Source organism: Bolinopsis microptera, chromosome 1 (genome assembly GCF_026151205.1).
Source record: "Bolinopsis microptera isolate Bmic1 chromosome 1, MBARI_Bmic_1.0, whole genome shotgun sequence".
In the NCBI taxonomy this organism is placed as follows: Eukaryota; Metazoa; Ctenophora; class Tentaculata; order Lobata; family Bolinopsidae; genus Bolinopsis; species Bolinopsis microptera.
The window spans coordinates 10,103,380-10,118,036 of NC_087072.1; the positions used below are offsets into that span (position 1 = coordinate 10,103,380).

At 38.8% G+C, this 14,657-nt stretch overlaps 1 protein-coding gene across 1 annotated transcript; it reads right to left on the reverse strand.

Annotated features, from left to right (window-relative positions):
- Window positions 1-3,782: 3,782 nt before the first annotated feature.
- Window positions 3,783-10,983, reverse strand: LOC134812272 (serine/threonine-protein phosphatase 2A 55 kDa regulatory subunit B beta isoform-like). The gene is made up of 10 exons (XM_063819608.1): window positions 10,958-10,983; window positions 8,967-9,053; window positions 8,651-8,748; window positions 8,214-8,361; window positions 6,988-7,153; window positions 6,544-6,715; window positions 5,970-6,090; window positions 5,727-5,851; window positions 5,470-5,606; window positions 3,783-4,696 (listed from the first exon to the last, which is right to left on the reverse strand). Exons 1-10 carry the CDS (start codon window positions 10,965-10,967, stop codon window positions 4,423-4,425), a joined length of 1,338 nt encoding a protein of 445 aa, XP_063675678.1. The 5' UTR covers window positions 10,968-10,983; the 3' UTR covers window positions 3,783-4,422.
- Between the last annotated feature and the right edge of the window lie 3,674 nt (window positions 10,984-14,657).

A 14,657-nucleotide genomic window follows, 5' to 3' on the forward strand; every position in this document is an offset into this window, starting at 1 on the left:
GTGTTCAGGGCACATTTTTAATAAACGTCACGATGTTTCATACTGCGATGTTGGATGTGTGATTGGTGATCTGGAACCAGCGTCCAAAATTATACATTAAATTACCAGTGCAGTTACATTTTCAATTAGACATACCCTCTAGGCTTTTTTTCATTTTTTCTCTTTCATATTCTATTCACTTCACAATTTTTTTAAAATTTAGGCAAACAAGTAAGTTGTAAGTGGGAATTAAAAATTAAAAATTAGTTTATAATTTGTAATTGTTTGTTGCCTTTCCAGAAGGAAAATTGGAAACCGTGCCACTTGTATGTTGTACATATTTTAATGTTTTACTTTGGGCTAAATATAAATTTTCAAAAATGAATTGTGCAAGTTAAATAATTTTAACCAACCATGAATCAAAAAACAACAATTAAATAATATTTCATACTTTGATAATTGTCTAAATTTCTTCAAAATAGCGCGTGCCGCGTGCAGCTTTTTTTTCCAAATTATGACCAACGACAAATGACGCCTAATTAATATTTATAACTTACCTAGTCTATTATGTTATTAGAGGCCAGGAAACCTTCCCGGTTTAGTTGGGGCTTATCTCTAACATCTAACACAATTTAGCCAATCAGTCTTCAGAGGACATGAATCTGCGAAGTTAAAGTTGCAAACTTTTATTTGGCCCAAAATGAGACGTTTTGCGATACACGATAACCCAAAATCTAAATTGTTTCAAATCTATTACCCCTAGGGGAGTGAGAAGTTAATTTTATATTTAAGAGGCGAATATTTTTCAGGCGAATATTTTTCAAAAACCGGAACACGGAAGTCTTTAACGAATGTTCAATCATCAATGTTACTCGTCTAAATTTCTTCGAAGTAGCGCGCGTCGTTTTCTACTCGACATGTTGCCGAAATGGCCCGATGGCAACAGGCAAGTGCTACGAAGTAGCGCGCGCCGGGCCAGATCATTAACAATGGTCAAGGAAGTCTCTATTTCTTTTATTTTCGGAGAAAGGCCCCAACCTGTTACTGGGCCGCGCTCAGCCTGTCATCCCGCCAAATCTTTATAATGTTTATGAACATAATAGCCTGGGGTCCCCAGGTACAAGGTAACCAACCTGCATCAATTGATTCTTCTCGCAATCATGAACCACAAATAGATTCGGTAGATCGGCGAGATCAGATGCACTACTGGGCCTCGCCGAGCTGCGAAGGATTGACATCGTGAATCAAAGTTTAAGTTTGCTGGTACAGTCTCCACTCTCCACTATCGCTCAGTTCACGTTCTTGACCGATGTTACTCGTTTAAATTTCTTCGAAGTAGCGCGCGCCGCTTTCTTCTCGATGGCAAGTTATACAGCATATGGCATAGGGATTATATTATTACTAGGGAAAGCGCGCCTGGTTACTGAAGACTGTAATATATATATATAATAAACTTGGGGCAAGAGAAAACATAGTCGCATTCATAGCCCTATACGAAAAGTAAACCTCATCTCTATCTACGAGAGGGAGTGTCACTGGTAAGGTGAAAGCTGTCAATTGCCAATACAACCAACACGCCACGGAGATCAAGTTGCAAGTATCCACTGTCCTTTCTTCAAAGTGGTTGTACTAAATTGGTGGGGATATTTCAGGAGGAGCAGCTTACTGGTTGTCATGGTACATGCGAGAAGTTTCCTAGAACACACTTTAATCGGATATGGCTGAGACCATCCTTGGGGTAACGTAGGTAGCAGATACAATCAGGTCACAGAATGCCATGTCACATGTGCTGAATGATATCGGCGATGACTTGGTGAAGTTTAACGGCCTTGTACTTTATTGATGCTATGAGAATGGTTGTGTCTCCAAGTCCAATATTACAGATTAAAGCTGGGGCAATGACGAATAGATACCCAATACCGGGCCTCTTCCTTCCCCAAAACTTTTAATTAATTTCATTTTCAACTGACATTTTGTGTACTTTTAGGGTTGTACACCTTTGAAGATGGTGGTTCTTCCGAACCACTCCTACTATGTCGGAACTAAGTCCGATCTACGCCAGATAACCCCCTCCATATATCACTGTCCCGCATCAGGGTTCGCAGTTCGGAACCAAACTTTGTGAAAGGGTCTAAGCAAGATTCATACCCAGGTTTCTATTTCACATGTGACCAGTACATATATTAATGGTTGAGTTCACACGAGTTCTTTACAATTACATATTAGCGATGTATGGCAAACCTTCATTTAAGTCCTATTGGGGTTTTATTTAGCCTGTGATTTCTTAGAGAACAATTGAGAGTCACCATACTAGAATGTAGGGGAATCCAAATAAGTATAAGTAGTCCGTTAGCGTAACAATAATAAAAAGCACACAATTAATTTAAAATGTAAATCACGTATCAAAATACAAAAATAATAAGACTAAATTTTTATGGTACAAACAAATTTAAATATCGGCATACAGACATAGCTGACAAGTTTCATCTAATAAAACTCAGGAGAATTGATAAATAGTCATAGAATTAGACATGGGGACATACTTACAAATTAAATGGGACGCAGCCAAGGGAATTGAAAATGTTGTTTTTCCATCGGAAAAGACAGTTGACAAAATACTAAGTTGAGCCAATACTGGAACCATCCATTTGTTTGAGATTCGCACATAAATATGTGCATATTGCATAAGAATCAATGTCATTCCCAGGGACGAAGATAAGGGTATGCGAGTTTGGACATTTTCCAAATGCCTTTAAATATTGAACCATCGATTTGCGACAATTTCATATTTGGAACTATTTTCATCTAGGCTTATTTAAAAAGTCAATACAACCACCATGCATTGCCCCAATATCGAACATTTGAGGCCAGTAATGGTTTTAACTAGAAGCCATATGTTGTATCTCTGCCCCAAATTCGTCCGAAGGAATGAAATCGAATAGAGCGCATATAAAGGTATGATAAAATGGGCTAATTTAATAATTTTTAATGTGCTGTTCATCGAGAATTCCGTATCCAAAATTTGTTGTACCAACGATTTCAAACTCTAAAATTGGTGAAATATGTTAAACATACAGAGAATGTCACAGCTACGTCGTAAAACGCATGTGCCTATCGTTTCAGCGAAACTTGATAAAATTAAGGTCGTCTCCCAACCTTTTAAAGAGGTGATTTAATGCCCTGTAGTTCATTTTGTAACCATAATGTAACGAGACTTCTTCTTGCTTCAAAGACTGGGCGATTATTTTGGGGGGGGGGGGGGGGGGGGGGGGGGGGCCAACCATATTAAAGTATATTAAAATGTAGGATTTTTCCCGATTTTGACCCGGGGATATACTTTAATATACTTTAATATACCTACAATATACTTTAATATCCCTATCTCCTTGGAGGCCTACTTCAAAAATTGTTGCCCAAAATAAGCTTGAAATGCAATTCTTAATCTATTCCAAAAAGTTCTTGAAAAAATATTGAAAACTGATGGAGTTATTTCAATTTTAATGAAGTCATTTTTGCTAGTATTCCGAACCGAGATATTATGTGCAATTTTCCCAATTTTGTTCATGGAGGTCTTTTTACTTAGTATCTACTATATTCAACAAACACTGAGTTATATCTTCCACATAGAGTTAGTCTCATTAAAAAATATTGAAATTTTATCGAATTTGGTCAAAAGCGAATTTGGGCAAAAGCGTATGCCCAAATATGGGCATACTTTTTAAAGCTCATAGCTCAGCCAATTTTTGACCAATCTGGATGGAAATTCATGTACTAGTCCTAAAACAGGCTTATCTTGCGAATCTGAGTGAAAAATATAGTTCATCATGTAAATCTTAACGAAGAATATAAATCTTCTAATTGTAGGTATATTAAAGTATATTAAAATGTAGGATTTTTTCCGATTTTGACCCGGGGATATACTTTAATATGGTTGGCCCCCCCCCCATTATTTTGTACGGTTTACTCTCAGGTATTTATTGTTATTAAGCGTTGGAAATATCAGCACAGAATAGTACAAGTCTTACATATTACAGAGTGACTCGAGCATTTAAACCACAAGAAACGTCTAAAATAATTAAAAATCGCATGTGTGCTTAATCACAGACTAATTCAGAACCCATCCAGAGATTCAAACGATTTACATTGATTTAACCAGTATCCAATTGACGTAATAATCATCAGTATGGAGAGTCTGGACTCGGTTCATTTCCGTCGCAAAACACAAAACTAATTCGAGTGCAGACATAACTTCATATCCAAGACAGTCACTGCAACTGCAGTTACTTTTTATCGCAGTATTGCTATGACTGACGATATTTGTCTTGAAGCGATCAATCTTTGTTCTTCAATTTCAACTTCTAGGGGAAATAGCACGGACAAATAAATTATACATTCCGAATTCTGCATAATTAGGAAAGTGTAAAAGCCCCTCTACATCTATCATTATTTTCCCGTAAATAAGTACAAATTATTAGTAGCAGCCACGGCTATAACATTGTCAGTTGGATGCCAGTGGGCATGTAATATTTTGTGATTGAAGTCCAGCATTTCCACACTTATCTCATCTTTTCTTCTCTTCGGACCAACTCCTACTTTGCAGTGCTTCAGCTGAGTTTTGGGCTTGGCTGATTCTCGGCTCGCCTCAAAGCACGCATCTTTGTTGTTTGTTCTGTCAAAGATTCTAAAGAAGTTGTTGTATGAACCTGTCAGGATTGAGCTATAATACGGTTAAGGAAGATAAATGTTTCAGATTAAGATCTACTTGAATTGTGCTGGATATCATGTGCCATAATTAGATGGTACATAAAATAAACTATTGTAGCTGTATTAATGCAGTCATTTGCCACTTAGACTTATTGCTCAACACTTGGTAGTGGGACAAATGTTGAATAGACGGACAACAAATTTGTAAGAGAGCAGCACTAATGCAGCAGAATCACTTTACAGATCATGGATCATCATTTGTCGGCTATTTCCCGCGTATGGGATTTGATATAATAGAGGGTATCGCAATATGGTTCCACTATATTTTGTATATCAAGTACTCCCCTGCCAAAAGTGAAACTGCTGCACCTAGTTTCAGCAGGTGTCTGATCTACATTCGCCGGTAAGATATAATTTTAATAATTTACTTTGAACTGTCCCTGCGACATGGATTACAAGCATACAATGCTCTTAATTTAAAAAGTTGGTTTGTCCAGTTATCGCGCCGATATTCATCCACTGTACAAACTTAAAAGTTGGATTTATCGAAAAGACGCGCAGGGAGAATGATTGCTGCAAAGTACTTTTTATGCCAATACCCTAGAAAACTGACACTCTGATGCTTTAATTGCGCGGTCTGCGCGCGGTAGCGGGTCGGTACAATTATTATCGCATGTCATATCTTGCCGTATCGAAGTAGCCCATAGGCGATAACCATTTCAGATAAAAGTTTGATTGCCAATTCACAATCGGTGTCTAATTTCTAGGCTGATTCTAAAAGGATACTTTGATGGTCCTCCCCAAACAACTTCGAACTTGTCGAAGATGCAATCGTTTTCGTAGAGAGAGCACAGTTTCGATCGTAGATACTCGTGAACGTTGTATGTTTCAATAGGTCTGCTGTCCATGTTCAGATCCCAAAGCTGAAAGCAGGTTATGTTCAATAGTTTCGGCACTGCAAGCGTTTCATGTACTTTATCTAATAAGAAGCAATCCATGTCATATTTTAATTATTGTGGGAAGCCGTAGATAATAACCCGTACCTTGACAGTAAGGTAATCTCTAGAAACCATGTATCTGCCACAAGATGAGAATTTTACATCGGATATGGAAGATATTATCTCCGAGAAGAAGGACTTTGTTGTCGAATCTTCGGGCTCTTCGAACACTGAGAGATGGAAAATGAAGATAACATTTATTGGTTAAAATTGACGATATTGTCTTGTGTACCAAGCATCAACACTTCGATAACTTCTTAAACGGTTTCATCGTGATATTAAACTTACTCTTAGCGTGTTGGTCGCAGAGAGCTTGAGCCCTCATGTCACAGAGTCTGATGGTTCCTTTGCTGCTACTGTAAACGAAGTAGTTACAGTGCTGAGGGTGAAACTTTGCCGCAGTTATAACCTGAAATATTATTATTGAGCTAAAAGTGGAGTGAAATTGTTGGGTATCAGTTACAAGGGCTTGGTATGTGATTTGCCTAATGTTGTGCCACACAGTCAACTTCCCAGATCATATTACCACAAACAGCTGTATTTTTATATAGAGTAACTAACAATGACCGAACATAGCTACTTTTAACTTTAATGTAGCGATATTTAATGGGAGACGATGCATTAGCCCCAGATAAGGTACAACATGGTTTCTCGTTTGAACAGCATGACAACCCATCGCTATTCCCTCTCAAGGGTTGACAGGTATTACAAAGTTTGGCGCAAGGTCATGGGGGGACTTCTAGGACAGTTAAAACTAATAAGTTAAAACGGTCTGCGGTACTTTTAGAATGATCTGACAACATCTGATCACATACATTTTAAACTCAACAATATAATAATTAAGGCATTGTACGGGACAAACCTCGGTCAATTCCTCCATGTTAACAGGTTTGATATCAACAACATTGTAGCACTCGGTTGTCGAGTCTAAATGCCACAGATTTATACGCAAATCGTCTGCCGACAAATAAGTTTCGTCGTCACTGTTTAACGATATCGAGTTTATGTGATACATGTGGGCTTTATCGTATAACCTGAAAGTATGTAGATCATTATAACACTGTTTGAAGCATGTCGAAACGTCGCGTAGGTAAGTTTTATATACCTTACCTGAGAACATATAAATATGTTCTGAAAAAGATTTTAAAATATTTGTCTTCTTCTCGATTCAATACAGTTGAATCTGACTGGCAAAAAAGCGTCACAAAATTACAAGCGTATCTTCGAAGAAGCAGACGAGAATACGCTTTCTGAAAACTATCAGTATCAATAGCCATACAGTCTTAATAAACATAAAATTACTCACTTTTTAGGGGTAGCTTCAACAGTAAGTTCATTGACAGGGACTAAATGAGGAATGCGCAATGTGTTAATGGAACGTAGATCACGCTGCGCTCCATACTCGTCATACAGGTTAAAACCATCCAGTCTATACCGACGCTCTGATACCTTCCATAACTTTATAGTCTTATCTGAAAAGAAGATATTTATAATGCTTTACTGTACTTATAGATGTAAGTAACTTGTGGCCACAGTAGTCCCAAAATATGGTACGTTTTACTTACATTAATAAATTAATAAATATGTAACACATTTTAACGTTTCTATAAAGGAATTTGTATTTAGATTCCTAAGAGCACAAATAGGACGTCCCCACTCCCCAGTTCCAGTGAATAAATTTTATAGCCTTTCAAGTGTTCGCGATGTAAAATGACACCATAAATAAAAATCGTGTAGGAGAAGTGCATCTGAACTTCGAAAAATTCTTTGACCTTAACAATTTTTGGTGAACTGACTCAATTAAGTAAAATGCGATTTAGGTTCATAAAATCTAGCTGCAAGTCTCGGTATTTTTCACCAATTTATGTATGAGACCATAGAATCAGATAAATTTACCGGGTTCATCAGGTTATTAAGAGCAGTGAAATGACCCTGCTAAGTTAGATCGGATTTGCATGAATTTGTACCGCGTTCTAAGTTATAATCTAAGAATTTAAAATAGACATGGGAACAAGACAGGAATTAAGATTGTTTTGAAAGCTTTACATTCAATATTCAAAAGACAATGGATAATGGATATTTGAGAGGTATTTACAAGTACGTGTGGTCGTAATCACATAAAAATGCAATTTGGTTGCAATAAGATATCAATGATACTGCCAAAGGATTTGCTTAATTATTTATCGGCTGACTTGTTATCAAATTTGATAAATATTCTCGCATTGACATGTGAATACAGTTGAACAAATAATACAGTTGTCATTGGAAGGCAATAGCGAAGATTATTTAGAACCTAAATTTATCTGTTACATAACCAGAGTTACTATTTATAACATAATATAATTAGAGATTCCAAGGAAACTGTCGCTAACAACTGTACCATTTGTTCTCTTGTTCAGCCCAGAAGATCTATCAAGATTCATTTATAGAGAAGAAGGTTTAATAAGATTTATGTTTGCATTTTTCAGTATTTAAGTTAAAATGTTCATTAGCAAGTAGAGGGAATAATTATTAAAAAAATATAAAACTCACCGTTAGTTGATAATAAGAATAAATTATTATTCTGACGTTTTAACCATTGTATTTCATTAATTTTTTCTTCTATTTCTAAACTCTTCAAATAATCAAATTGAGGTTCGTGACTTTGAAATGTGCTATATACACTATATTCCCCTTTAGCCTGAAAATAATATAGCCGGTTAGAGATGATAAATCATAAATAAACCACTTACTAAAGCATGCTTGGAACGCGAATGTAGATCATGTAATTATTCCTCAATTGTGTTATTCAGAACAGCAATCTGACATAATATCCGACCATGGCGTCGAATTGTAACAGTTTATTATAAGTGAATTGTGAAACCGGGCAAGAAAAGATAATGCACGTATACCTCACAACGTACAAAGTTTTGTTAACAGTAAAACATGTGTTATCCATGTTCCAAGAAGAATTTTACGAATGTACATACCCCTAAATCTTTTTGAAATATTACTACTCTGCCCCCTTTGTCGCCCGTTGCTAAAAATTCCCCATCGTGATTAAACTGTACCGTTGATATGATATCAGCTGAGGGATAAGTTGAATTACATTTTTTTAAACAAATTATATACGATAGTAAAGTAGAGCCTTTCTTACTTCTAATTAGAATAAATAAGTTGAATCTGTGATATTTACAAAAGCCCCAAAACTAAACAAACATTTCTTTTTGATTTGGTGAAAAGAATAAACGAGAGTTTAAATGAACGTTTATTCACTTAGTCAAATAGACTAGACAATAGACATACCATCAGTTATATCTTCCTCGACTGTTCCTTTGACTTGTGAAAAATACCACTGTAAGTCGTTGCTTGCTATACTAGGTCCATTTGCCCCTGAGTAATTTTTAAGTTATGTGACCAGAATGATAATCTTTCACGACCTTTAAGTTTGATTCGGTAACTAATAACACCGAAGGCGATATAACTAGTATAGTGTAAGTACTTCAGTATTTTCTAAGATAATAAGATTAATAACATTAATAGGAGACAATGCCCGTAATACACAATATTAAGATTGATTTAAGGGGGACAGGGGGGTCTTCATCAAAATTCTCTCGAAATTGACTTTATAGTTGTTTCTGATAGAAGAGAGTGATATCTATCAGCTGTTTTTAGTTCCATGGAAAAGTATTGTTCCTAGCCGAAATTATTGCCGGTCAAAGGTCAGGGCGCGGCTTATGTGTAATTGTATTACGCGAGCGATTTTCAATCGCGTGCCCTGAAAATCGAGTCTAAAAATCTATCTCCTCCTACATTTTTTGAGCTATCACCCTGAAACCTTCAGGATATGTTTTAAGATAGGTCTTGAGATAGGTCTTAGAAATTTTTTTATTCGATTTTGAAAATCTTGGACCTCGTTTTTTGACAATTGTTTCAGGTCCAAGATTTTCAAAATCAAATAAAATTTGTTCTAAGGCCTATCTCCAAATTCTGGCCTAACAATCTCTTTTAAATGGTCCTTAAAACATATCCTGAAAGTTTCAGGGTGATCGCTCAAAAAATGTAGGAAGAAGATAGATTTTTAGACTCGATTTTCAGGGCGCGTGATTGAAAATCGCTCGCGCAATACAATTACACGTAAGCGCTGACCTTTGACCGGCAATAATTTCGGCTAGGAACAATATTTTTCCATGAGACTAAGGACAGCTGATAGATATCACTCCCCTCTATCAGAAACAACTGTAAAGTCAATTTCGAGAGAATTTTGATGAAGACCCCCCCGGCCCACATCCAGAAAGTTAAAAACAGCAGAACCTCCATCCCACAAGAGAACTTTCTAATGATATGACTGAAGTTTCAGTCTACCTGTCCATCAGCCCAATTAACTTGAAAGGATGTGACCAGGGCGATCTCATTACTGTTGTGCAATGCATGGATGAGTTAGAATCTTGAAATTTTGAAAGCCGACTCTGTTTCAAATTGTTAATGCAATGGATAACATTTAAAGGAAATTTTTCACTTTCACAATGTCGGCGAGTGAAGCAGGACAGTTTTTAAGCATTTGGAGCTACGCCCCAGAAAATTTTTTGCGTTTTTGCTTTACTTGGCCACATTAAAATCTGCAATAACAAAATATTTGAAGCCCTTCAAAATAGTGTGTTACAAAATGACTTTCTCCTACAACCCACAAGTAAAACATTAAACATGGCCAGCTTGCACCATCTGTTTTAGTTATCACAAATTATTCTATGTGCCTTGCAGAGTAGAGGCAACCATATCCTGAGAAATGTTAAGTGCATACAACTTAAACTTTCGCACAGACAGGAATTGAAGATATGTTTGCCGCAGGCAAAAATTCTTCATGATTTTGCCCACACAGAAGGCCTAGAAGCAATTTGGTAATAGAGATCATTTTCAAACACAGTTTCAAAAACGATTCAAAGAACTGTTCGTTTTTTCCTCTTCCATTTGTCAACAATTTTGGATTGTTTTTGGACCCCAAAAAAATGTATGGTAAAATGTTTCAAAATTCAGATCGTAGACTTTGTAAATTTCCTCTTTGGCACCAAAAATTTCCTCCGAAATCGAAAATTTCCTTGCAGATTATCTGCTAGTCTGCTAAGGTTTCTGGCAGTGGGCCCCCCGGCCCCCGGTATGTTAAAGTTATAAATACAATACTAGGTTTTAATTATAATACTACTGGTGACAAGAATGTTAATACTGTTAATACTTAAGATAAAATCTTGTTGATTAGTTAAAAACGTTTTCAATTGATATTAATTTTGCAAAAAACATACCTGTTGCCATGAAATCAAATTAAGCTATGGGGAATAAAGCATGTTAGGGTTTTTAAGAATACATAATACTTAATAAAGTTATAAATACCTAATATCATTTAATTGGGTACAAAACGATAACAATTTCATTAAACAATCGTTTGCAATCCCTCAATTTGAGCCAAAATTTAAGTGAACTAGCACTTGATGAGCATGAAATATAATTAGATTCTAGACATTCATTGATTCCAGACATAAGTCGATATAATATGTACATTTTAATGTGACCTCTTTTACCATACAACTCCATTTAATGGAAATATTAGACTGACTTATTTATTGACAAGAGCTAGAGGTGATGATCACTAATGAACCAGAAAAAACAGAGGCCAGGACAGTGCAGCTACCGTAACTGAAGTTCCTGGCTGGATTGGAGTTGTTGATGTTGTGACAGATGATGAAAAAGATGGTGTTCTCCACACAGCAGAACCTCCATCCCACAAGAGAACTTTCTAATGATATGACTGAAGTTTCAGTCTACCTGTCCATCAGCCCAATTAACTTGAAAGGATGTGACCAGGGCGATCTCATTACTGTTGTGCAATGCATGGATGAGTTAGAATCTTGAAATTTTGAAAGCCGACTCTGTTTCAAATTGTTAATGCAATGGATAACATTTAAAGGATACTGTGTGCTCAACAGTATCTCCATTTTAACCTCCCTAAACATCCCAATTCAAAAAAAAAGAAAAAGGGATGCTTAGTGAAAGTAGGAAGTCATCAGGTAAGATTGATTGATTGTAAACTGGGACAGTGGAAAAAAAAACTAAAAAAACACATACAAATAATCCCTCACTAGAGCACTGAACTCATAATAAAATATGCCACACTGTGTGGATCAGCACCTTACAATAGAATTAAACAAATTTTGGACAAATTTTTAATAAAACCAAATTTTAGTGTGCTCCAATGACCAGATTATATAACTCAACGTATAACAATTTGAGCACAATGGGAGACTGTACAGGTCACAGGAACTGGACAGTGGACAGAGTTACATAGAACTCTACTGAGTTCCATCACTGGTTCAAGTAATCGAGGGTAAAAAGGATAGTATTAACTAATAGGGAGAACATTTTTCGGAGCTATTAAACCCTCCTCCCACGAATGCGGATCTGTCTGACCTGGACCATCTTGAAGTGGTTCCATGCTTTCCTTATCTTGGTGATGGTGATGGTCCCCCCACTAGACTTGAGATTTTAAACTGTCTCAAAAAATTGAAGAACCACAAAAGTGCTGGGATCGACGAAATCTCTAATGAGCAGTTGAAGTATGGGGCAAGTGGTCTTGTGGATAGGATGGAGAAATTGGTCTCTAAAGTTTGGAAATCAGAAGCAGTGCCTGACGACTGGTTGAAAGGCATCGTGATAATTGTACCAAAGAAGGGTGATACCTCTCATTGCTCCAATAATAGGGGGATCACTCTAAGATCCACAGCTAAGGTTTTTTTTTATAGGGTGCCAAGGGTGCCAGCACCCTTGCCTCAAATTTTTTCATCGAAAAATTAAAATTGGCTGAAACGAAAAAAAAAACATATTTTCTTGGGGGGGGGGGGGGGGGGGGGGGGGGGGTCTATAGGCGGGGTGCAACACCTAACCCCGCTAATCCCGCCAAATCCCGCGTAATCCCGCGTAATCCCGCCAAATCCCGCCAAATCCCGCGTAATTCCGCGTAATTCCGCCAAATTCCACGTAATCCCGCCAAATTCCACGTAATCCCGCCGATAAAAATAAAGTTAATTTTTTTATGTCACAAATTTTACTCATCAAAGCATAAATACGAAACTCGATCGGTTTTTAACAATACGAAATGGTTTTGTTAATAACCAAATTTTGCACTTTAGTTTTCGTAAATAGCATAGATAGAAGTTTCCATACTTTGACAGGAAAACATTAGTTGCTCATTTGGTAAAGGCCACATTTATATTGGATCCCTGAAATATTCCTACAGAGTAGTTGAGTAGTTGAGTAGTTGCAGTAGCGGACCTTTCAAAGTTCATCTTGAAAGGAGATATCGATTGCAAGTATTGCCACCAGATTTTCAAAACCGGAAGTTTACTAAGATGTATTATCATTGAACTGATTACAAAAGATGATCATAATTGAGAAAAGAGGAGGAGGAGGAGGAGGAGGACTAAGGAGGAAGACTGAGGAGGAGGGGGAGGACTGAGGAGGAGGACTGAGGAGGAGGACTGAGGAGGACTGATGAGGAGAAGGAGGTGGATGAAGAGAACTGAGGAGGAGGAGAAGGAGGACTGAGGAGGACTGGTGAGGAGAAGGAGGCGGACTGAGGAGGAGGAGGAGGAGGAGGAGAAGGACTAAAGAGGAGGAGGACCCAGGAGGAGGATAACTGAGGAGAAGGACCGATGAGGAGGAGGACAGAGGAAGAGGAGGAGAAGGACTGAGGAGGAGAAGGAGGACCCAGGAGGAGGACCCAGGAGGAGGAGCAGGAGGAGGACTGAGGATGAGGATGAGGGTGGCTGGGGGAGGACTGAGGAGGAGGAGGAAACCTGAGGAGGAGGTGTACGATGAGAAGGACTGAGGAGGAGGAGGAGGACTGAGGAGAAAGATGAGGAGGACTGAGGAGAAAGATGAGGAAGAGGACTGAAGAGGGAGACTGAGGAGGAGGAGGGGAGGCGGAGGAGGACTGAGGATGACTGATGAGGAATGATGAGGAGAAGGAGGTGGATGAGGAGGATGAGGAGGACTAAGGAGAAGGAGGAGAAGAAAGAGGACTGGTGAAAAGGATTGATAAGGAGGAGGATGATCAGGATGACCCAGGAGGAGGATATAGGAGGAGGATGAGGACTGAGGATGAGGACTGAGGAGGAGGAAGAGGACTGAGGAGGATGGCTGAGGAGGATGACTGAGAGGGAGGAAGAGAAGGAGGAGTAAAACTGAGGAAGACTGAGAAGAAGGAGGAGGAGAACTGAGGAGGAGGACTGAAGAGGGGGACTGAGGAAGAGGAGGGGAGGCGGAGGAGGATTGAGGAGGATGACTGATGACTGGTGAGGAGGGGAAGGAGGTGGATGAGGAGGATGAGGAGGACTAAGGAGGAGGAGAAAGAGGACTGGTGAAGGGGATTGATGAGGAGGAGGAGGAGGACTGATAAGGAGGAGGAGGAGGAGGACTAAGGAGGAGGGGAAAGAGGTGGATAAGGAGGATGAGGAGGATGAGGAGGACTAAGGAGAAGGAGGAGGAGAAGGAGAAGGAGGACTGGTGAAGAGGATTGATGAGGAGGAGGACTGATGAGGAGGAGGACTGAGGAGGACTGAGAAGGAGGAGGACTGAGGAGAACGATGAGGAGGAGGACTGAGGAGGAGGGGAAGGAGGTGGATGAGGAAGATGATGAGGATGAGGAGGACTGAGGAGGAGGAGGACTGAGGAGTAGGAGTAGGAGGATGACTGAGGAGGGGAGGAGGAAGAGGACAAAGGAGGATCAGGATGACCCAGGAAGAGGACCCAGGAGGAGGAGGAGGACTGAGGAGGAGGAGGAGGACTGAATAGGAGGAGGAGGGGGACTGGGGGAGGACTGAGGAGGAGGACTAAGGAGAACGATGAGGAGGAGGACTGAGGAGGAGGGGAAGGAGGTGGATGAGGAAGATGAGGAGGATGAGGAGGACTGAGGAGGAGGAGGACTGAGGAGTAGGAGTAGGAGGATGA

Coding starts and splice junctions, on each gene's coding strand:
- LOC134812272 (XM_063819608.1), bottom strand. Junction 7,154..8,213: donor ATTCTTATTATCAACTAACG/GTGAGTTTTATA, acceptor TCTTCTTTTCAG/ATAAGACTATAAAGTTATGG. Junction 6,716..6,987: donor GTTGAAGCTACCCCTAAAAA/GTGAGTAATTTT, acceptor ACATACTTTCAG/GTTATACGATAAAGCCCACA.